This window comes from Amblyomma maculatum, chromosome 7 (assembly GCF_055883805.1).
Source record: "Amblyomma maculatum isolate TAMU_Amacu chromosome 7, ASM5588380v1, whole genome shotgun sequence".
NCBI lineage: Eukaryota > Metazoa > Arthropoda > Arachnida > Ixodida > Ixodidae > Amblyomma > Amblyomma maculatum.
Window position 1 is genome coordinate 144,536,698 of NC_139350.1, and position 22,733 is coordinate 144,559,430.

Sequence of the window (22,733 nt, forward strand, 5' to 3'; positions counted from 1 at the left end):
CTTGACGGCTTATATGTTTAGGATGTTTAGATTAGGACTCAGTGGACACTACTTCAAAGTGTCTTTTCCCCTCAGTGGCGCAACTAAAGCAATCTTGCATAATTTTTGGCCTCTCCATGTTGGCAGGTGTGCTCTATGGAGGTAGCCCTGTCACTTTTTGAGGATGCTTTGTGCCTTAAGAACGCTTCATCACACACTCTATGGTGAAGCATCTTCAAATTGCAACGGTTTAGCACACTTGAAGATTGGAGGAAGTACACAGATGCCAGAGAGAAAAATATTCTTGGCCATTAGAACGGCATTACACCATCCCAGTATGAAACTAAAAGGCCGCTAACAGGCAAATCAGTGTCTGAAATGGCATGACTGGCTGATGTGACTGAATGGCATGAATGGCAGTGGCAACCATGTTGCTGGGCTGTAGTCAGCAATAGCAGGCTTCCAATTGTCGTTGCACCTGTCTGAGTGCCTGAGGTGCATGGGCACCACTGTTTATGCAATTCAGGTTTGTGGAGATCTATTTGGATGATGGCTGTACCTCATTGTGACCTCCTGTCCGAATTAATCGATGCTAGCTCACGTATGTCTAAATTACTGAGCATCTGATACCATAGACTTGAGTGGGCATCATTCAGTGCCGTGCTTGTAGTTATAATTGTTTTAATCAAGGGCGGTTGAGTTAACGAGATTTTACTGTACTATTTGTGCGCAAGGTCAATCGGCATATGCCATATAAACGCGGGTCAGGGCTGCACTTTCCAGATTCGAGGGCCAGTTTTCGTGGTGCGGCCCATACACACGACATACGAAAAACTTTTTTTTTTTTTTTTTCAGTTAAAAACAGACCAATCAGTGAATGTGCGGCATTTATTTACCATTCAATCGTCACTCGTGGAATACTCCGAGCTGACGCTGTTGCAATGATCATGGTGTCAGCATGGTAAAACCAAAACCATCGAAACTATCAGCCGCCACCATCAATAGATAACGCCTCCACTCACTATAAGCCTGATGCTGATAGCGCTTATTAATAATGAGGCCTGAACAGGTAATTTAGACTGAAATTTTTTAGCATCTGCGAATAATACAAGGCGGAAATCTGACATGATAAAATCGGGGAAAAAACCTCATATTATATGCAAGTTTTTACAGTATAATGATGATGGCCCGCGACCTGTGGGTGGCATCTGGAAGCTCCTGTGTGCATGCATTTTGAAGGCTATTCTCGCGTGGGTCGTGGAAAGTTTGGGTGCACTCTGCACAGAGGTGCGGCCCTTACAAGCGTTTATATGGTATATGTGCCCCATTTTGCCTGTATGGTGTATTCTTACTTGATTAACGTTCAGTCATTAAAAACAAGTGTGAAAAAAAAAAGTTTAGGAAGCACTTAGTACCCAACATCCTCTTTATAGAGGGTTCTCAAACTGGGTTCCTCGGAACCCTGGGCTACCAGCACCTAAATGCATACATGCATGGCTCAGCTCTGCATTTCTTTTGCTCGATTTCTCATTGTAAACTGGTTAACTGTACAGGCAGCCATCGGTAACTGAATTTGGGCATTTCTTGAAGTGCTGTGTGTTAAAAGCCTCTCCTAGGCAGTCGACCTTATGCTTATACCTATAGGAAATACTTAATTCGTTATTGGAGAAAAACTTGGCATTTATTTATAAAGAAAACTGGGTCCGTAAAAAAAGTGGCCGAGCTCTTTTGTAGTCGATCCCCTAGTGTGTTGCCTCCACTCGAAGCAGTGCCCTCTTTCTCTGCTTCTCTGCAGGGGCATGGTTTCTTTCTCACCCTTTTGCAGGTTCGGTTGGGGCTGTAGTTCTTTCTTTAGCTGTTTTGCTCCCTCTTCCAGCCGTGCCACTTGTCATCTCCGCTCTGAGGGGAGCTGATGTGAGGCTGACTTTAGCCCATGTGTCTGCGGGCTTCTTTCTGCGTTCATGTCAGGAAAGAAAGGATGGAAGCTGTGACATATGGTGTTCATCAGCCCGTATGGAAAGCTGGTGGGGTTCTCTGAGCCAAAAAAGATTTTCAAAATAGATTGAGGACCCCTGCACTCTGCTAACAGTCTGTTTTTATATACAGTTGTGCCTCACTCTTGCGACCCCCATTAATGTGGACAACTCGAATTATGGACAGTTTTTCTAGGGGCCAAACGTTTTCAGTGCTTTTATGCTGTCCGGGCAACAAACAAGGAGAGAATGTGCAGAGCCCACTCGGGCCCATGTATTTTTGTTGTGTGAGTATGGGCGGGGATGAGTACAAAATTTTTTCTTCCGGAAACAGGTGATTCATATCCTGCATTTTGAGTGCAGGACACACGAGGGGGGCAGCGAAAAATTTCAAATGGCTGAGCAATGTCCCCTTTCTATCTTTACAGGGCTAAGTTCCCCAGTCATCACACCTTACCATTTTTAGTGTCATGATTGCAGCAGCCAGCACCGGTCTGCTGACTGGGTGCTTGTACATAGTAACTGTTCGTGGGATGTGAGCAGTTGTAGGAGGAGTCTCATGGATGATGTCTCATGGCCCAGTTAGCCATGAGACATCGTCAAGTCATAGCTAATTTCGAGCATAGTGGAAACCATAGTAATGTGCTTGTAGCTCCCAAAATTACATTTTACTCCAACTTCACTGGTCTTTAGAATGCACAGAAGCAGACTTAACCATGTTTTTTTTTTCTTTTTTTTTTTTCGGGATATTATTTTTTTTAGTGATGCATTTCTTTTTCTTTTTTTTTTACAGACGCTTTATGGACACTTTTTCTTGGGGACCAAAGTGTCTGTATTAACGAAGTGTGGCTATATATAAATAACAAGTCTGTTTTGGGAAATTGCTCAGCATGTGCTTCTACTACCCTTAGATATAATCTTGAATTCCTGTGTGTATGGAACAAAACTGACAGATGTCAGGCTGCCAGAAGAGGTGCAACTTTCATTGTGTTTTATTCTCTGCAGGCTCCATGTTCCTGCCTCCCACTACAGTTCTGGGTGCCGGCCTTTACTCACTGAGCATGTATGGTGGCTTGGTGCTGTTTGGCGGCTTCTTGCTCTACGACACGCAGCGCATTGTCAAGATGGCAGAGACTTATCCCCTGTATGCTGCACAGCCCTATGACCCTGTCAATGCGTGAGTATCGAGGTCATTCTTTTTACGACACAGTGTGCAGTTATATTCACCGGCCCCTGCAAAGTTTTTTTGCAATTCACAAAATTAGTGGCGACAAAGAACTGATAAGCGGCATGAAGAGCTGTGTAGAATGACTGTTTTGAACATTTTTGGCCGCCTCTTGACGAGTGGTCGCTGCTTACTGGAGAGCCACTGTCACCTCCAATTACAGTAAAACCTCGTTAAGCCGTAGTTGGCCGGAACTCTGAAGAAGTACGTACTAAACGGTACTACGGCTTAACAGGAGTAGCGTAAAATTACCCACTTTATTTATTTATTTATTTATTTATTTATTTATTTATTTATTTATTTATTTATTTATTTATTTATTTATTTATTTTCCTCAAAGGTCCCGTTCGGGACATTACATGAGGGGTGGGAATATCACGGCAAAAAATATTATACATTAATGAAAAATGGACAAAAATTACGCTGATGATTAGGCTTCCTCTATAGTGGTCTTGAACAGTCGATGATTCATGATGGTGGCCACTTCAGCGGAGAGGTCATTCCAGTCACGGGCAATTTTTAAGAAAAATGATTGCTGGAATGTGGTGGTATGTGCACGCTCAGGGTAAACAGCGTTTGGATGGTTATGGCGGGAAATGCGATGCACACGTGAAATTAATTGGTTGGCTTCTGGAAAGTTGTGAAAGAACCTATGAAATAAGCAGAGACGGACTGCGTTCCGACGGCTGACTAGCGTAGGCAACTGCAATCGTGATTTCAGACATGAGATGCTGGTATGAAGGAGTAGTCAGATGAGATGAACCTGGCGACATGATTCTGAACTGACTCAATGGTATTAATTAGGGTAATCTGATGGGGATCCCAGACAGAATTATCGTATTCAAGTTTAGGTCTGACGAAAGTCTTGTAAGCGATCGATTTGAGAGAACTTGGTGCTAGAGCAAGGTTGCACCGAAGATACCCAAGGGCACTGTTTGCAGAGTTATGTTGGTGACATGGAGAGTCCAAGTTAGATCACGAGAGATATGGACGCTAAATATTTGTAATGATTGACCGAAGAAATTGGGCAGTTATTAATAGTGTACACTGGCGCAATTAAGTTGGGGCGACGGTGAAAAGAAATCATTGAGGTCTTTGAAACATTAAGAGACATGAGCCACATGTTACACCAATGTTGCACTTGTGAAAGGTCTTCTTGAAGAGCAACGATATCTGAAGAATTTGTTATGGGCTGATATATGACACAGTCATCAGCAAACAGTCGGACGCTGGAAGAATGACGAAGTGGAAGATCATTAACATATATTAGGAAAAGAAGGGGACCTAGTACACTTCCCTGTGGGACGCCAAACTTCACGGGTGAAAGAGATGATGAGTGACAATTAGCATAGGCGAACTGATGACAGTCAGCTAAAAAGGCACGAATCCAATTAACGATGAAGGGGTGCAGATTCAGATGGGAGAGTTTGTGTATTAAGGGGAGACACGGCTCTTTGGGACCGAAAATCGGTCAAAAAACCCGATTTTGTATCTTTTCATTTTTGGATTCCTGACATAATTCTTCACCTTTGAGCAAATTTTCATTTAAATCTGATGCGTAATTGCGCAGTAATGTCGATTTAAAAATGTGTAGTTTCCAAAAGCGCCCTTTAAATTGAGGACAGACAGCGCTAGTTTCGACAGCGTGCCGCGCAAAAACGAAAAGCCGCACCTATGCCATCTTGGTCTTGTTTGAAAGCTCGCGCATCCGGCTTTCCATCCTCTCTCAGCCAGCCACCATGTGCCAGCAGCAATGAAATAAAACAAGCGCAAAATTTTCTTCAACGCGCGTTCTTATTGGTCGGTAAAAGCACGTGACCTGAATGGCATCATCTGATAGGCTTAGGCCCATTGACCTGGCATGAGAGCTGCACATGTCGCCATTTTGAGCGAGTCCTCGCTGACGCTACGGTACGGAACGCAGCTATGCCCGGGGGTCCATTCGGTGTATGTTTTCGGCCGGAGACGAAGGAAAACGAAGAGGAAAGTACGGGAATCGTCTTCTTTTCTGTCTGAAGTCAGCGATCGACGAGGAGCAAGTGCGGACGAACAGCCGCCCGATAGCCGCGGAGAAGCAAACAATGCTTCGCTGGACGACGCATCACTGAACAGTGCACCCATCACTTCTGCGGATCGTCAGCTGCACGATAGCCGCGGAGAAACAGAAAATGCTTCGCTAGACAGTGCACCCAACGCCAACGGGCTTGCGGACGCCAAACTCTCCGACCAACGCACGGACGGGCAACGCACGGACGGGCAACCGCCTGGCTGCCGCGGAGAACCAGACAACGCCCCGCTGGAAGTTGCATCGCTGGACAGCGCACCCAACGCGTCTGCAGTCTCCGGCCGAGTGAGAGTTGACTCAAAAAATGTCACCGACAGCGACGTGAGGGAGGCAAGCGCACGTGAAAAGGCTTCGCTCGAGCGGCTTGGGTCAATGGCAGCAACGACGCGTAAGATGGAGCCATTCACGGAACTGAGCGGCGCGACAGCATCGGTCACAGACGAACGTAAGGCAGCGTTTACCGCCGTCGACATGCGTTCGGTAAACTCCCTCCTTGGAGCTTTGCGCTGCCAGACTTGTCAAGGACGCGTGGAGATGGTGAGAGGAGATCGCGAATACGGCCTCGCGGTGAAACTGATGCTGATCTGCGAGCGGTGCGGCGAGATAGCGACTGAGTGGAGTTCGCAACGGGTACGAGGTGAAAAGAAATGCAACCCGTTTGAAATTAATATCCTTGCCGGGCGTGCGATGCTCGCAACAGGTGATGGCCAGACAGCCATGAACGACATTTTCTCAGCGATGGGCCTGTCTAGCCGAGGTCTCCACAACAAGACGTTTCAGCGGCATTTAAAAAGAACTTTGAACCCCGGTGCGACGCGTGCAGCTGAGACTGTTATGATGCGGTGCGCAGAAAAAGCGGTTGCAGTCTATGACAACTTGTGTTTTGGACACAAAGGAAACATAGCTGTTTGCTTTGATGGCACCTGGATGACGCGGGGCCATTCTTCGCATATAGGAGTAGGTGCAGTGGCGGAGCTATTTACCGGCTACATCCTGGACTACGTCGTGCTGTCAAACTTTTGTTTGGGCTGTGAAGTTGGACCCAAACCTGACTCTGATGAGTATGCTGGGTGGAGGGACTCCCATCAGTGCCAGAAGAACACTGATTGTAAATCTGGCCAAATGGAAGTTGAGGCTGGATTGATCTTGTTTCAGCGGTCTTTAGAACGCAACAAAGTAAAATACACAACCATGCTGTGTGACGGTGACAGCCGCACATTTAATGCTATAAAGGATGCAAAGGTGTACGGCTTCATGGATGTAGAGAAAGAAGACTGCATCAATCATGTGCAAAAACGTATGGGTGCAGCGCTTCGAAACCTGGTCCAGAAGCACAAAGGTGAAGGCGTGCGGGGCCTTGGCGGGAAGGGGAGGCTCACAGCAGACCTCATCAACAAGCTGAGTGCCTATTATGGTCGAGCACTCAAGTCTCACTGTGGTGATGTTGACACCATGCAGAGAGCGGTAATGGCAACTTACCACCATGTCACGTCAACTGACAGCTGCTCTGACCACAGCCTGTGCCCAAGTGGCAAGGATTCTTGGTGCCGTCATAATGTGGCAACAGCAAAAGGTGAGCCACAACCAAGGCACAAGTATAACTTGCCAGCGGATGTGGCAAAGGCACTTTTGCCTGTGTACGAGCGCCTAGCAGATGGAAAGCTGCTGGAGAGGTGCAAGCGAGGAAGAACACAAAACTCCAATGAATCGTTTCACTCTGTCATCTGGAGTATGATTTCAAAAGAGCAGCATTTCTCCCTTTTTGCTGTGGAGGCAGCCGTTGCAGAAGCAGTGCTACGCTTCAACACTGGAACTGAATATGCAGCAACAGCCATTCTTCAAGAAATGAATGTTAATATAACCGACTCTGGCTCAAAGAGAGCCAAAGAAAAAGACGCGTCGCACCACTGCTTCCAGGAAGAAACGGGAATTATCACTGGGCCTCCAGATGATGGCAAAAAAGAAGCACCAGTCTGGGATGCACCCAGATTATTCTCCAGGTGCATTCTAGTGATTTGAGGAGGTTTTGCTTTCATAAAGGTGCTTGAAACCGTTTTTCTTCGTTTTCTCAAAACTACAATTTTGACACACTAGCAGTTTTGGAGTGAATATATTTTTGCTTGTAGTTGTGCTAGCGTAGTAATTTTTTTTTCCCTGAAGACAGGAACTCTTACTCTCCGTAGTAAGACTAATTTCACTGCACATATTGGTCAGTAACATTTTTAAAAAAGATACTTTGTATAAGGCAGGTGCGGGAACTTTTGTCGCAATGGGTTTGGCAGCCCCCAAGCTTTAGACCTAATTGTCCTAGGAGGCTCATTCTTGTTTTACTGCATTCCTTAGATGTTAAGCTTTACTTTGGTATGCCAAATTTTATCATGGCATCAATTGTTTAGAAAATTATCCCACTCCCAATGAGAAACATAAAATTGCAAATAATTTGAAAACTATTGGTTGTATTGAAATAATAAGTGTAGATTTAGAATCAGCGCATAAAACTTCATAAAACAGCAAAGTTCCATAGCAATCGATCCGCAAATAAAAAAAATTGTCCAAAGAGGGGTGTCCCCCCTTAAGAAGAGATGCTACTCGGAAAAACATTTTCTTTAATTTTTGTCACAGCTGAAAGAAACTTTCATCATTTAAAGAGTTCGAGCTCCTCTTTTCAAATCTGCTTTTAGTTTTTTGATACCTCATTTGGTTTTTTGTTTACATACCACACAACTGTAAAAACAATGCATGTTTGTGCACACTTATGTAACAACAGGGAGCCCAACAGAACACCGAAAAATAGCTCATATTGCTCCAAATGAATAGTAGAATACAATAAAGCATAAAAATATAGTGTTCCAATACTGTTTTTTTCTAGAAAAAAATTTAAATATGAAGTATCACTTTTACCACTCCCAACAAATAAACTTTTAAAATTATCTCATTGAATAAGTTTGATAAAAGGTCTGAAAGTTGTTTCTTTGAATTCAGCACATTCTAAAGCATAAGCATGCCAAGTTTCATTGTGATTGGACAATGTAAAGTGGTCAAATTTTAGTGCACAAACTCCAAAAATGGGACGAAATGAGGAACAGAGAAAAACAAAAACAAACCCCAGTGCCTCGGGAAGAGCGACTGCACCTGCATCGACTTCCAGATGGATACCATCACGTTCGAATATAAGATGGTTAATTGTTTCTGTGGATTTGCCACATACTGCACATGTGTCATCTTCATGATTAAATTTCTTTTTGTAGCTGCGTGTTCTAAGGACCCTGATCTAGCCTCAAAACGTAAGGCACTGCCTCTTGAGTTATCAAAGAAAGCTTCCTTCCTGATTTGCCTTTTCCACTTTTGGTGTAGGCACCGGACAGCTAAACGGGTGGCGCCGCCTCTCGGCGCATCTTTCAATCGCTGGAATGCGCCGGCTGGGGCTGACGCATTGCCAGCACATTGGAGCGTGCTGTTTATCGTTGGTTTGTGTGGAAATTGGAACTCCTAAGGTTTAGATGATGTTGTGCGTGAATATATCCTCAAGAGAACAGAAAGTTGGGGTAGTTGTGTGAATATGTCCAGTGAAATGAAGTCTGGCCAAACAAGGCTGGCGAAACGTGGTGCGTTGTTGGCTCCACTGGCAGCTACGCAAACTCGTCAGACGCTTTTAAGTCGATTATTTCTACGGGTTTCCCAGAAGCATGAGTGGCAGGTGACCTAAGCATGGTTCTTTGAAAGGCAAAGGCACATCTACGTATTTGGTTACTGTGTGGTCATGGAAAGTGCTGAATTTTTAAAATTCCGCTTTGTACCGGATGCTCTGTGCCTTCTGTTCCCCAGGAGTGACAGCACGAGAGTCTCTGAGTCGAAGCCGCACTCCTTCATCTGTAGTCACTTTATTGACAATTGGAAATCGAAGTAACCCAACAGCGTAAGTTACAACGCTAGCATTTCCCCGCCTGTGTACAAGAAAACCCCAGTACGGAAAAAGAAAAGGCAGCTCCACCATCGTCGTTCGGGCTGTGTTACGATCTTCAGTGATGGGCCGAGACAATGTTTGTGCAGCTACTTTCGCTGACATAGTCAAAGATAATTTACTTTTTTCTCTTAACAGAAAGAGCAGATAGGAGACATGAACAATTCCTATTACCATGATTTTGTCATTTTTTCTCATTTTGTTTATCAATCAATGAAAATGCGCATAGAGCTCTGCGTTGATACTCTTAGAATTTGTCAACATTTGTTTGTGGCATGTCCATTTTGCCTAATAAAATCACTCATTTTACAGCTCAATCTATACCGCATGGTCACAAAATCTGCTATCGGCTTCATATAAAAGTCAGACAAGAAAAAAAAAATACCATTTGTGGAAACGAGCATATAAACGTAGCATTTTTTTTAATTTCGAAGGCCGTGTAGGAAATTTTTTTTTTTCACATTCACATTGCACCTGACACAGCTTTACGTATTTTCTCAGCAGCGCCCATTTCCTGGCCCACCTAAATACATGTGTTTCTCATGCGTTTTAGTGAACGTGAGATTTCCTGATTGTGGCGTAGTAAGACAAGATCGTTTTACCTCTCTCAGAAATTGCTTCTATGGCCAATGTAAACAGATTTAGCAGCAGTTGGGCAAGCTGCCGTGACAAAGTTGTAAAAGGGATGGCTTTCAGTTATCCGGATTTCTTTACGTGTTACGTGCAAATAGAAAACTACCTATTACTAGAAAACTACGAGTCCCCTCACATTCATCAGGTATCGAGGTCAGCTAGGTATTGGCCCCACAAGTTCGTGGTACGCTGAGAAAGTAGAACACCTTAGCGAACGAGCCATTAAAGGGATTCATTTAACAAAAGAACGCTCTCTTAGTTGTCGGTGACTTATCTTACAACACATCACACTGTGTGTGTGTGTGTGTGTGTGTGTGTGTGTGTGTGTGTGTGTGTGTGTGTGTGTGTGTGTGTGTGTGTGTGTGTGTGTGTGTGTGTGTGTGTGTGTGTGTGTGTGTGTGTGTGTGTGTGTGTGTGTGTGTGTGTGTGTGTGTGTGTGTGTGTGTTAGATTGTATTTAACAGTTTGACAGTATTGGACTATTGCCTTCAGATGTTCAAGGCAGCTGCGGTCAATCGCATTGAACTTCCTGCGCTGAGAGAACGCCTAAATAAGCAAAAGCCAAATACTACCAAGATCTCTCTATCACAACAGGCATCCGAAAAAATAGGGCCACTGATAGCAGGAAATTTAATTTTCTCTTTTCACAACCTCCGCAGCATGTCGAGTATAATATTTTCTAAGTCAATTATATGTAGCAGCTCCGACATGTTCAACAAGAGCATTGTCGTATATGTAAAAATGATGTTGAGGGGATATTACTCATTTGGCTTACATTATTAAGTTTTAGTCTCAAGGCCGGGTTCAGTGAGCTATTGTAGCGTAAATTGTGCAGGAAGTCCTGGAAGTATATGTGTGTTTGCTATTCCAACCATAAATAGGAACCTACTTTTGTCTTGCTTGTTTATTTTTTTTTCTTTTACAGCTCTCGTTGTAAGGTTGAAACTGGAATGCTATTTGCTATTTGATCTTCAGGCAGGTTTCGACTAGACCTAATATAAGATGGACGCACATTGCAGGCGCAATTCCCGTCTTCGAAGTCGTCTTAACAAGTGCCTAATGAAGGCGTTCCTAGCACATGGTGAAATTACGCGCGCGGCATTTTCGAGTACAGTAGAACCTCGTTGATACGTTCCCGGTTCGTACGATTTCCCGGTTCATACAGTCAAAATCGAGAGCACGAAAAAATGCCCCATAGAGTTCCATGTATTTGTTTCCCGGTTTATACGTTCCTGGATTGCACGGTTTCCCGGTAAATACGTTCAGACTTTAGCGAAACAATACGTTTTGCGACGAAAAGAAGAAAACGATTTGGCAAGGCGTAAATCGCCGCCGTGGCGGTTTCTCCGCAGTGCTCCGCTCGGCGCGGTCGCATGTCAACGGCGCTGCCCCACCATGGAGGAGGGAGCGTGCGGCAATATCCGTGAAGCCTAGCCATAAAAAATAAATGGGAGCGGGTCGGCCCCTATGTGTTAGACCACGTGATAACGTGCGGTGATATCTACTACCGCGCGAATACGCGAGTCGTCGCCGCGCGGGGTCCGCCGCGCGCGCAGCACCCAGCAGCCCACACAGCAGACCACGGTGCAGCAGACAGCCGCGCGCATTAAAACGCACCGACGTCAAAACATTGGGTCTAACTAGGAGAGCGAAAAAACGGGGGAGGGAGCGGCTTCATCGACGCTTGGCTTGCGAAGGCTGGCCGCGTGACGTCATGCTTCCTCCTAGCTTTTCCTTCCTCTATGTACCCCACCTCCTCCAGTCCCTCCGATTCCTAGCAGAGTTAGTACGTTCACTGTATGCAGCAAACAGAAAGCGCTCGCGATATCGCTTGGTTTCCGCCAGTCAAGCGAGCACCACTCTGGTTGCTTTTATAGCCGGTAAACAGCGCCACAAGCTCTGGTTGCGTAATCGGGACGCACAAGCCTGTCAAAATTTTTATCTCTTAATCTACCGCAGGTTTGACTATGCAGCTTTGTTTTGGCCGACGCGGGTTTATTTTGATGATTGCCTACTTTTAAAGCTTCCAGACACTACTATTGCTACTATCATCATCAGTTCCCACCACCCTGCGGTCGGACGAATAGATTAGCTACCGATTCTCATTTCCACCTTCCTGCGTCGTTTGCTGGCTGCCATGGCGTCTCGTAAGCGTAAGCCGTTGTCCTTGAAGGAGAAGTTGAACATCTTGGCAGTCGTCGACGCAAATCCGAAAAAGAAGCGAATCGACATTGCAAATGACCTCGGACTGCCAGCATCAACTGTCAACACGATCGTGTCGAAGCGGAAGGAGATTGAAGGCAACGCGTTGGTGTTCGGCGCAGGGACAAAACAGGCCCGTGGAGCCAGGCATGGGGAGCTGGAAGAAGCACTTCTGAAGTGGTTCAAACAAGCGAGGGCGTCCGGTGTCAACTTTGACGGAAGTATTCTTCGCGAGAAAGCATTGGAAATTGCAGATGTGCTTGAGATTGATGACTTTACCGCCTCGAATGGCTGGATTAGCCGCTTTCGTGCTCGGCATGCCATCGCGTATCGCCAAGTAAACGGCGAAGCGGCAAGTGTGAATCCAGCTGACATCGAAAACTGGATTTCATTGCTGCCCGGAATTTTGAATGCACACGATCCACGAGACGTGTACAACGCTGATGAACTGGGACTGTTCTTCAAGGTACAACCGAACAAAACGCTGTGCCTGAAAGGCGACGATTGTCACGGCGGCAAAATAAGCAAAGACCGCGTGACGGTCCTTTTATGTTGCAATGAAGATGGGAGCGATATGCTCAAGCCTTGTGTGATTGGGAAAGCCAAGAACCCGCGCTGTTTGCGCAATATCGCACACTTGCCTTGTGTTTATAAAAATAACACAAAGGCGTGGATGACGTGCAACATTTTTGAAGTGTTCCTTCGGTACCGCGACGGACGACTCGGATCGAGAGGAAGGAACGGGCTGCTGTTTCTAGACAATTGCGCGGCCCACCCGAAGGACACTTCTTTTCTTCGAAACGTCCGCGTCATTTTTCTTCCGAGCAACACAACGAGTCATCTGCAGCCTTTAGACGCCGGGATTATAAAAAACGTGAAAAACTTGTATAGAAAGTGCATTGTGCGACGATTCCTGGCTCGTGTTTCACGACAGCAGGACCCGGGGAAGTTGTCGTTGCTAGACGCAATGCACTACTTGATCAGTTCGTGGGAAAGCGTTACGAGCGAAACTGTGCGTAACTGCTTTCACAAGTGCGGTTTTCGGCGCGTGCCAGGGGCCGAGGATACCCAGGAGCCCAGCGACGACAGTGCAGAGATCGACGAACAAGAGTTTCGGTCAACCGGTGCCGATGGCTTATTTGCAGATTTTGTTGCTGTCGACGACAACGTGCCGACCTGCGAGCCGCAAAGCGTCGCTGAAATTGTGGCCGAGGTACAAGGCGGCGAAGCGTCTGATAGCGAACAAGAAAACGAGGAGGACATCCAGACTACTTTCGCCCAGGCCGCCGCCGGACTTGATGCGCTGCGGAGTTATTTCCGCGACAAAGAGAACAGCGTGGCAGACAAGAACATGCGTGAGCTAGAGAAGCAGCCCTACCTTGCTAATAGTCGCACCCTTCATCAGCGAACGCTGGTCGACTACTTTAAGCTGTGAGAATGGAAATAAAAAATGCCCTTGCACATCGTTCTCGAGTCTTGATTTTCGGAAATCAAGGTGAGTTTGGACCATACGTTTTCCCGGATAATACGTTTTTTTCTCGCATTTAAAAAAAAAACGTATCAACGAGGTTTTACTGTATATAGCAGAAATACCATGCGCCGGGTGATTTAAAAAAAAAAACGCACGTCCTGTCGAGGACGGCCGTTTTCTTTTTCAAGATTTCCCGGTTAAAAAATACTCCTTGCGATTACTCAAAGCAGCTCAAAGCTCTCAAAGCCACACCGCAAAACGACGGATAGGGACATGCTCAAAAACGCCTCACAGAACGGAAACGACTGCGCCGCTCAGCTGCCTCGGCACTCCGCCGCGGGCGGCGCTGTTCCGCCGAGGCGACGGTGGCGCTATTTAACGGGCGCCCGGTCCCTATAGTTCCACACTGTTTCTTTTTCATTTTTCCATCGAATTTATCTAATTTATATCTTCTGTGTTTTTCACCTGTTGCTTAAGAGGGGAGGCTACCCTTGAACACCAAATTTTTATTTATTGAGATGTCTGAATGAAATTTTCAGGGTAGGCTCTTAGTACAGTCATTTGAAGAACTACCAAGTTTCATGGAGCTGGGCCTATTGGTTCTCAAGTTAGAGAAGTATATCAAGCTGGTTTACAAAGGTCCCTTGGGGCAGGCCTGGAGAATTTGCAAAACATGCTGACACTATGAAATTCGTTATGGCCATTCCTGGACAGTTACCCCAGGGCAAGACAATTCCCTTTTTTCAGATTTCCTCGCTGAAAAATTCTAGCACTGTCCTAAAATCAGTGTTATTAATCAGACCTGCAATAACCACATTTTAATTGTTTGTCATTAATTCCAGACAATATCTTGAAGAGAGGAAATTGTCATGCCCGCAGAAATTTATTGAGGTATGTAATAAAAAAAAACCTCATGAAAATCTGATAAGCAGTTGCCGAGATACGGCTGTCCTAAGCAGCTACACTAGGCAAAAAAGGGATTCTGAGAAAACGGCCCTAGAAAGTTGAAAGAACTCTAACTTTTTTGTTTGTCAAAATATCTCAATGAAATTCTTAGGGCAGGCTTACAGCATGAACATTTGAATACCTATCAAGTTTCATAAAGCTGTGTATGCTGGTTCCCAAGTTACAGAAGTATATAATATGGGTCACGTGGATCCAGGCCTGTTGAATTTGCAGAATGTGTTGGCATTGCAAAATTCATTAAGGTAATTTTTGGATAGGTATTGCGGGGCAAGACTAGGGGCTCTTTTTTTCCCTTGTTTTCCAAGTTTCACTGTAACAGATGCTAGGACGCTGCCGGCGTCGATGCAGTCATCGGCCCGCCTTGCCATCAGGACGGCCTTCGCTTCCGTGCACTGAATGTGTGTCGCATCTCGAGGCATCATGAGCGACCACGCAATGTTTAACACGTTGCTCGAAACCATTCAGAGGGCAGACGAGAGATCATAAATCCGGCAATCGCAAAAATGGGGAAAGGCGAACAGAATGCGCGAAGTACAGTGATAGCCAACGACGGCAAAGAGCCGGAGCAGACAACGTGGGGAGGTAGCTGGCGGAGACTGACGCATCAGCGGGCGCAGCAGCCAATAGCAGTAGCCCGATCCCCCGCATTCTCGCGAAGCGCGCGCTTTGCTCAATCACAGCCTTGAATTTGAGCACGGGAAACTCGAAAGCAGCCACGAGGCTCCCAATCGAAAGCAAGCCACGCCTCGACCGTGCCACCATCGCCACCGCTGAGGATGGCAGAAGAAAGCGCAAGAATTGACAAACGAAACAAGACCAAGAGTCGGCACTCAGTTCGATGGGAGAGGAATTGCGCGCGCGAAGTTCGGGAATTTTCGACGCTTGCTCGCTGCTCCGCAGCTGCCGCCGCTTGTTATATTATTAATTTTTAGTATTTCTACGGCGAGTTGGGCATTGATAATTACAGAAAGGGTAGTTTATAAGACATACTACCGGAATATATAATCTTCCCAAAATCGACTGTTTCGTGATTTTTTGGTTTTTAAAGGTCTCGTCCCATCCCCCTTTAACGCGCTTTATTTCTTCGTCCTTGCGACCAGCACACTTACTGGTCAGTTTCCTAGTTCTTTTCCTCCATTGTGAGTCAACACTTTTTAGGTATAGGTATTTAAATGCATTAGCTACCCACCTGTTAGTATCCAATTTCCTCAGGCATCCCTCATATAATATTTTACTCTGAGCTTCCAGTACTTCGAAAGATGCCCAGCCCATATCTTCCTTTACCACCTCATTTGTGGTTTTGCCATGGGCACCCAGTGCTAATCCTCCGATGGCTCTCTGATTTATTTCTCATATCGACTGTATCTCTGCTTCCGGAAGTACAGCGCGTTGCACAATTAAAAGCACAATGTAGAATGTTTCTCCCAGCTAAACCGTGGAATCCTCGCAGTTCAAGTTTTGCACAGAAAGGGCATTTGTCACTAGTATTTTTTAAAGGTCCACGGAAACGGCCCCCAAGAAACCACTGATAAACGTGTTCAGTGTGTAGAACACATCCTTTTGAGCATTAACGCAAAGTATAACTCCTTGGAACAAAGCCAGCGATTTATTATTAATTTTTAAAAACAGCGTTTTTTGAAATTCGCGGGCAGAGGGAATGTCTCTTGGCGGTGTCGCATGGAACTATTTCCTAATCCCGTGACGTCGCGGGTCGGTTGACTGGCAAGGCTTGCTAGAAGCTGCCATTCGCTGCGGTCACTGCAACCATGACGTCACGAACACACTTCCGGTAGCTGCGAAAGTTGTCTGCTCGTGCGCTGCTCGAACTCTGTGCGGGCTGTTACAGCAGTTACAGCTCGCCGCCCTTATCGGTTAGGTGGCCATTGCCCATTAAGTGCAACAACCGAAGCGATGCAGGGATCGGCAGAACGAAGCTGCATTTACAAATATCTTATTTATATAACATGGTTTCAGGATTATCGGAGTGTCGTCCGACGAGGCGTCAACAGCACGGTCAAGCACCGCACGATGGCAGCACCTCCTTGACCGCCGTAAACATCGCCGCTGTGGCCCCTCCTCCCGCATACCGTTCGCGAACCACACAGCGGATCGTTAGCACCGATGTCCGAAATAAAGCGTGCTAAAATTTGTTGGCGTCTGGAATATTGAGCCGAATATCAAGTATGAAGCCCTCGTGAGGATCGCTGACCAGCAGCAAATTGCTGGTAAGAGCGATAGCCGTGATACAAGCTAGTTTATGCTCAAGCCAGCTGCCGCTGGTGCATTTCGGCTGATCCGATCTGCTCGTACTAGCTCTGCGATTAATGCGTCGGCAGAGTTAATCCTATAATTATTTTACTATGGCAGGATAGGAATCACTATAAGGCAGTTTCACAAGTAGACGATTTACGACAGCGTTGATCATGTTCCAAAGCGTCGACCGCCGCGGCTTCGAAGCGAAACAATAGGCCTAGCGACGACTAGGGACGGTCACGCACGGCGCCAGCATTCGCCGCGCTCGCATGTTCCACCCCCGCGGTAATTGTGTAACGTACCTCAGCCTGCTCGCGGCATCCCGTGCTGCAAGCGTTGCAAACTCGTGTACTTTCATAGCTAAGGCCGCGTATTTTTTGGCGTTCTGCTCAGCAACAAGCCGTTCAAACGATACTGTAGGCACGACAAGGCTTCAGTACGCAGTCGCTGCGCTGTCGGCCGTAATCGAAGACGTCGGGCGGCACCATAATCTATACATCGATCTTTAAACGTGATACAGTGGGCAAATGAATAACTTTGTGAAGCAGACCCGCTCGTACGTTTCGCGCACTCGGGCGCCGACGAGTAGCTTTCGTCAACAGACGCCGTCATAACCTCGATTAACGACGCAAACCGAGGTCGTCAAGCTCGGTTTGCGGTAACTGCGGTTAGTGGTGCAACCATGGTTTGGTCCGCCGTGTAACATAGGATAACCACGGGTTCGCGGTTACACTAACCGTTGCTGCGCGAACTGGCGAACTCCTCAGGCGTGTGCAAGCGAGGACGGGTTGGCGGAGTACGCCAGCGAGCGAGCGCGCGGCAACCGGAAGTTCGTCGAAGTGACGTATGTCTGGGCGGAGCTTTGAACTTGCTTGTATTCTTTGTTTTTTTAATGGCTCCCTTCGGCGTACGAGTTGAGAGGGAAAATTGGAAGGGTCATTTTTAATCGCCGATATCTCTGGTGTTGCAGAAGCTAGATCGAAGATTTTTGCGAGAGAATGATAGGTGGTTCAATAACTATCAGTGTTATGGCGTTGTTTACCCTTCTTGGTGACCCCTTTCTGGGGACCTTTAATACCAAATTTGTTTGAGGTACTTGCCTGATTCGATCAAAAGAAGTCAGATGTTCCCATCTTATGCGGCGGCGATGACGCCAGAAGAGCCGCTGTCCCAGCATTGGTACTGGTGACGCCACCTCATGCTGCTTACAACAACACTCTGTAGCAGGAAAAGAGGGGGCGAATGTTTTGGGCAGAAGGTTTGAGTTGTAAGCAGCATGAGGTGGCGCCATCAGTGTCATCGCTGGGGCAGTGGCTCGTCTGGCATCGTCACCGCCGCATAAGATGGGAACATCTGACTTCTTTTGATCGAATCAGGCAAGTACCCTGAACAAATTTGGTATTAAAAAATACTAGCAATAAAATACCATTTCTGTGCAAAATTTGAACTGCAAGGATTCTGCGGTTTAGCTGGGAGAAGCATTCTACATCGCGCCTCTAATTGTGCAACACGCTATAAGCTCAGGCTCCATAATTCCTTTCCACCCCTCAACACCTGATACCTGTTGTATCCCCACAATGCCCTGTGCTTCATTATCCCGGAATTTCTTCGCCCTTTTGCCCTAAGTGATTGCTCATGCTTTTCGATGTATGCCAATCCTTCGTTTACCCATACCCCGAGATATTTATATTCTACCACTCTGGGTATTTCATGACCTTGTATTTTAAGACCCTGATCAGTTGAGCCATTGAAAATCACCAGGCCCGCCTTAACTGCGCTAAAACTGAAGCCTTGAGTGTCCCCTTTGTCTTTCAATACTTAACTAGAGTTTGCAAGTCTTCCTGGCTATGTGCTAAAAGCACAATATAGTCTGCATACATTACACCGGGGAGGCGCTGCTCTACCTTTCCGCCTAATCTATATGACAGGTTAAAACCTGGGTTACTTTCTTGCATCCTCCGTTCCATATTTATCATATAAAACATGAACAGCAGTGGTGATAGAGGACATCCTTGTCTTAATCCTTTGCATATTTGACAGCTTCCCTACTTCTTATCCCTTCCCATATAATTTCTACTTTGTTATCCTGGCATATTTCCTGTAGGGGAAATCTGTTATCTCATGACCGATACTTTCTTTTAATATGTTCCACAGGAGTTCCCTGTTTACGTTGTCGTATGCCCTGTTTATGTCCAGGAGGGCCATATACAAAGGTCTATTCTCTACTCTAGATATTTCAATGCATTGGGTAAGCACGAACAGGTTATCATCTAAGCGCCTACCATTTCTAAAGCCCTTCTAAACTGCAGTTCTCCGAGTATCTTCTTACTTTCTACCCATGCTTGCATCTTTAATTTCACCGCCTGCGTGGCCAACCTGTATATAACAGATGTTATGGTAATCGGCCTGTAGGATTTTATATGCATCCTATCTCCTTTCCCTTTATAAAGCAAATGCAGTTTACTCTGCCTCCAGCTGTCCGGAATTTGGACCAAGTTCATTAATCGCTTGATCGGAATTTCACCTATTCTTGTAGATGTGCTTTTAGGAATATTTTTTCTTCCTTTTTCCAGTTTAGATTGGTCAATTCTATTCTGCTTTGTATTTGGCTATCTTGTGTTGCTTCCTGATTCGCGGAGATTACCCTATCGTCACTCCTAAATGACTCGGTTATAACTGATGTAATGTTGTTCACTGCATTGTCCCCCTTTAAACAATTTCCCTCGTTATCTTGAATCCGGTCCTGCTTTCTTTGATTCTTTTTACCTAGCCAGCTTATATAGTTCCGGAATTTTCTTGGTCCGCCTCTAGTGGCATCGTGTATTTCAGCCATCCAGCGATCGGTGGACTGCTTTATTTTGCTTTAGACAAGGGCCTGTACATCAAGTTTCTTTTGTCGATACGATTCCTATTTTTGGTCTATTTCCTCCTGATATACCTGTGCTTTTTTTGCCTCTCAGTGTTCCCTTGAAGCTGCCCGTCGTTGTTCAATGGCTTCCCTGATTTCCTTATTCCACCAGCTCCGTGGCTTCCTCTTTCCATTCCAGCGATTTGCTACTTTAACCTCCTTAATTTTTCTGCTTATGATTAATTCTACCTGTTCATAATCCCAGTCTTCCATGGGGCTTTTCTCTCTTGCTTCCTCTATGTCTGCTGCTATCGGCGCCATTTGATCGTCGTATAATTTTGCATTTACATGTCTTTCCATTTCTCTTTTCATCAAGGGCCCCATCTGCAGACTAATACCTTTATAATCAATCACTTTCCAGACTACACTCCCCTTCTTCGTCTATTTCCATTTCTGCGAGCTTGGTTATAAATTCCCTGCGCAATTAGACAGTAGTGAATGGTCGTATACCTGTTCCAGGATTCCCACGTGATTTGTCGCTCACATTTTGTTTCTCTATTTACAATAACTAGGTTGTGTCGCTCACAGAAATCTAGCATTAGCCCATTTACAGTCCGTGTATCCATCAAGATCATCGATGTGGCCGTTCATGTCTCCCAGAGAATAATATCGGCCCAGTCTCCAAACTGGCTTATCATCACTAAGACCTTCAACAAGATCCTTGTTTCCCTGCCTTAATTGGTGTCCTGTTCCTAAATAAAGTACCCCTAGCCATGTCCTTGTGCCGGCAATTGTTCCTGATGTCCAGATATGTTCTTTGCAAGATTTTATTCTTTACCAATTTGTTCTTTGTGTATCAACATACCTACCCCTCCCTTTTTCTCCGTTCTAGTTCTGTTGCACCCTTCCCAGACGTAGCCTTCTATAAACGGCAGATCTTCTAGATCCTAAGATGAGTCTCGCATAGGCCGTACACATCTGTTTCGTTGTCCTTCAACGGCTGTTCCATCTCTAGCCATTTTACTCTCTTTCTACCCCCTTGCATATTTAGGTAGCTGATCATAGGGTTAAATCTTTTTTGTACTTTTCTTTCTGACCTCTTCTTTGCCATTTTGTTGGGCTCAGCCTCCATTATTACGCTTTTGTCTGCTTCACTTCCAACTACCCCTGCACCCGGAGCCCTCGCAGACACCCTAAAAAAGCTACAGCCCTGCCTGCCAGGCGCCAGCTGATCTCTGCTCCCACCCCTCTGTTAAAAAGGATGCCATCTCGCTGAAAAGCCCTGCCAAAACCTGCTCTATACACCTCCCTGTTTACCTCAACCACTTCGAAACGCTTCTCCAGGCTTAACTTTCTTTTGTGATGATTAACTGTCACCACGTCCTTTTCAAGCTTTCCGTTCGTTCCTAGCAGTTCCAGTACTCTGCACACAACTATCTGCGCATGCTATGCTATTGCCCTGATATCGTCAACTCCCCATTCTAAACTTTCCACCACTCCTGCAGCGTCACCATTTAGGACATCGTTCAGCCCCGCGGCTACTATCACCATATTATGCTCTGCGGAATTTTTCGACAACCTATTTTTGGTCTCTTTCAGCACTGCGTTCATTGTCATCCCTGGGAAGGTTCCAACTAATTTGGCTCCAACTAACACGGTGGCACAGTCTTTGCTGTGTTTTCCTCCTGTGCACCTCTCACCTTTGAAGCTTAGAGAATTGTTAGGAAAGAGCTATAAAAAAAGTGCCAGATTATTCACGTTGAAAATGCATCTTTGTTCATAATTTGTGAGGACATCCTTGAGCTTTTGTTCTCACCAGTTCGTGCAAACATCCTTGTCTACCGCAGCACTCTTGCCTGCTATAGTGTGAAAAACAAGGCCATGGCGAACGGCTTAACGATCCACCACTGAAGTAAAAATTTTCAATGCCCTTTTGGAGTGTGATCTCTCTCGCCTTTTCCTCCAAAATAGGCCCGCTTACCGGAATGTTCGAGCTTCAGACATGCTTAAATCATAGCAAAAGGCGGCAGCGTGACGCATTCTTTTCTGTCAGGGGTGGATGCGCCGCTGTCGCATGCCATCTCGATCTTCTCGCGATCCCTGAGGATCCTCGAAACTGTGCATTTCGGAATGCCATGCCACTTTGCGACAGCAGTCTTCGATTCTTTGCCACACTTCAAGCCTTGGAGGACTTTCATTTTAGCATTTAAAGATAACGCATTGTGGGGATGCTTCTTTGCAGCTGCCTCCATGTTGCATGCTTTGAGCAACGCGCACAATGCAAAATGGCGTCAAAGCAACAAAAAAACAATGCGCAAGGGATTGGATTGGATTCTGGATATCGGCACCAACAAAGACGGTGACGATGTCAATACGGCATATGTTCAGTTTCGGTTGGTTTCGTTCATCCATGTTGCATGCAAAATGGAGTTTCGATTGTCGAGCCTTACTTAGCGCAGATATTATAGGAAAGCTATTATTTGTTCTGAAATTGTTTCATTTAAGAGCCGTTTTTGTTTATACCAGCTTCGTTTAGTGCACATCCACTGTGCTCACTAAATGGTGGACAGGTCAGGAGGTAAGTGGAGAAATCACTAGCTATAGGTAATTAAATGGTAGTTATCGGTTCCACATATGGATGGCTCCCGAGTTCACATTTCAGGTGGTTGAAATTATCTGGAGCCGTCCACTAGGGTGTCCCTCAGAGCCTGAGAGTCTTTTTGATGTTAAATCCCGTAGCCAAACCAGACGATTCACTTGTACTCAGATGATTTGATAAATACTGTAATCCTGCCCCTTCTAGGTGTCGTCACACCAGTGGCAATGACACGTGGCCAGTTGTACATGGCAGTGCCTGGCTGCCGTGGGGGAGTGAGCCAATTTCAAAGCGTACCATCTTGAAGATTGTGCCCCTGAATTGATTTGAAAAAAAAAAAAAAAAAAGAAAGAAAGTTCGGAGGGGGGTACAGCATATCACCGTGATTGACAAACTGGATCATGCCATCCAAGTGCCATCCACTTGCATGGCATGGTCAGATTCCATCAGCAGAAGTAGCTGCTTTTCCAAGGAAAAAAAATTAATGGCAGTCGATACCCTGTTGCATCCATCGTATAGGTTAACGTTTCCAATGAACTGGATCAGGTAGCTCACAACTCCT

The 22,733-nt window shown here is 45.8% G+C and overlaps 2 protein-coding genes across 5 annotated transcripts in view; both read left to right on the top strand.

Moving 5' to 3' along the window:
* LOC146184911 (growth hormone-inducible transmembrane protein) overlaps positions 1-22,733 on the top strand; it is a 47,593-nt gene that overhangs the window by 12,961 nt on the left and 11,899 nt on the right. For all 4 annotated transcript variants that reach the window (XM_084609526.1, XM_084609527.1, XM_084609528.1 and 1 more), the window contains exon 6: positions 2,958-3,129. In XM_084609526.1, coding sequence (XP_084465652.1) covers positions 2,958-3,129 — 172 coding nt within the window. The remainder of the gene's footprint in view (positions 1-2,957; positions 3,130-22,733) is intronic.
* On the top strand, positions 4,618-7,521 carry LOC146184912 (uncharacterized). The gene has a single exon (XM_084609525.1). The coding sequence runs from the start codon at positions 5,039-5,041 to the stop codon at positions 7,259-7,261; it is 2,223 nt and encodes a 740-aa protein (XP_084465651.1). The 5' UTR covers positions 4,618-5,038; the 3' UTR covers positions 7,262-7,521.

Coding starts and splice junctions, on each gene's coding strand:
- LOC146184912 (XM_084609525.1), top strand. CDS start 5,039: ATGAGAGCTGCACATGTCGCCATTTTGAGCGAGTCCTCGCTGACGCTA.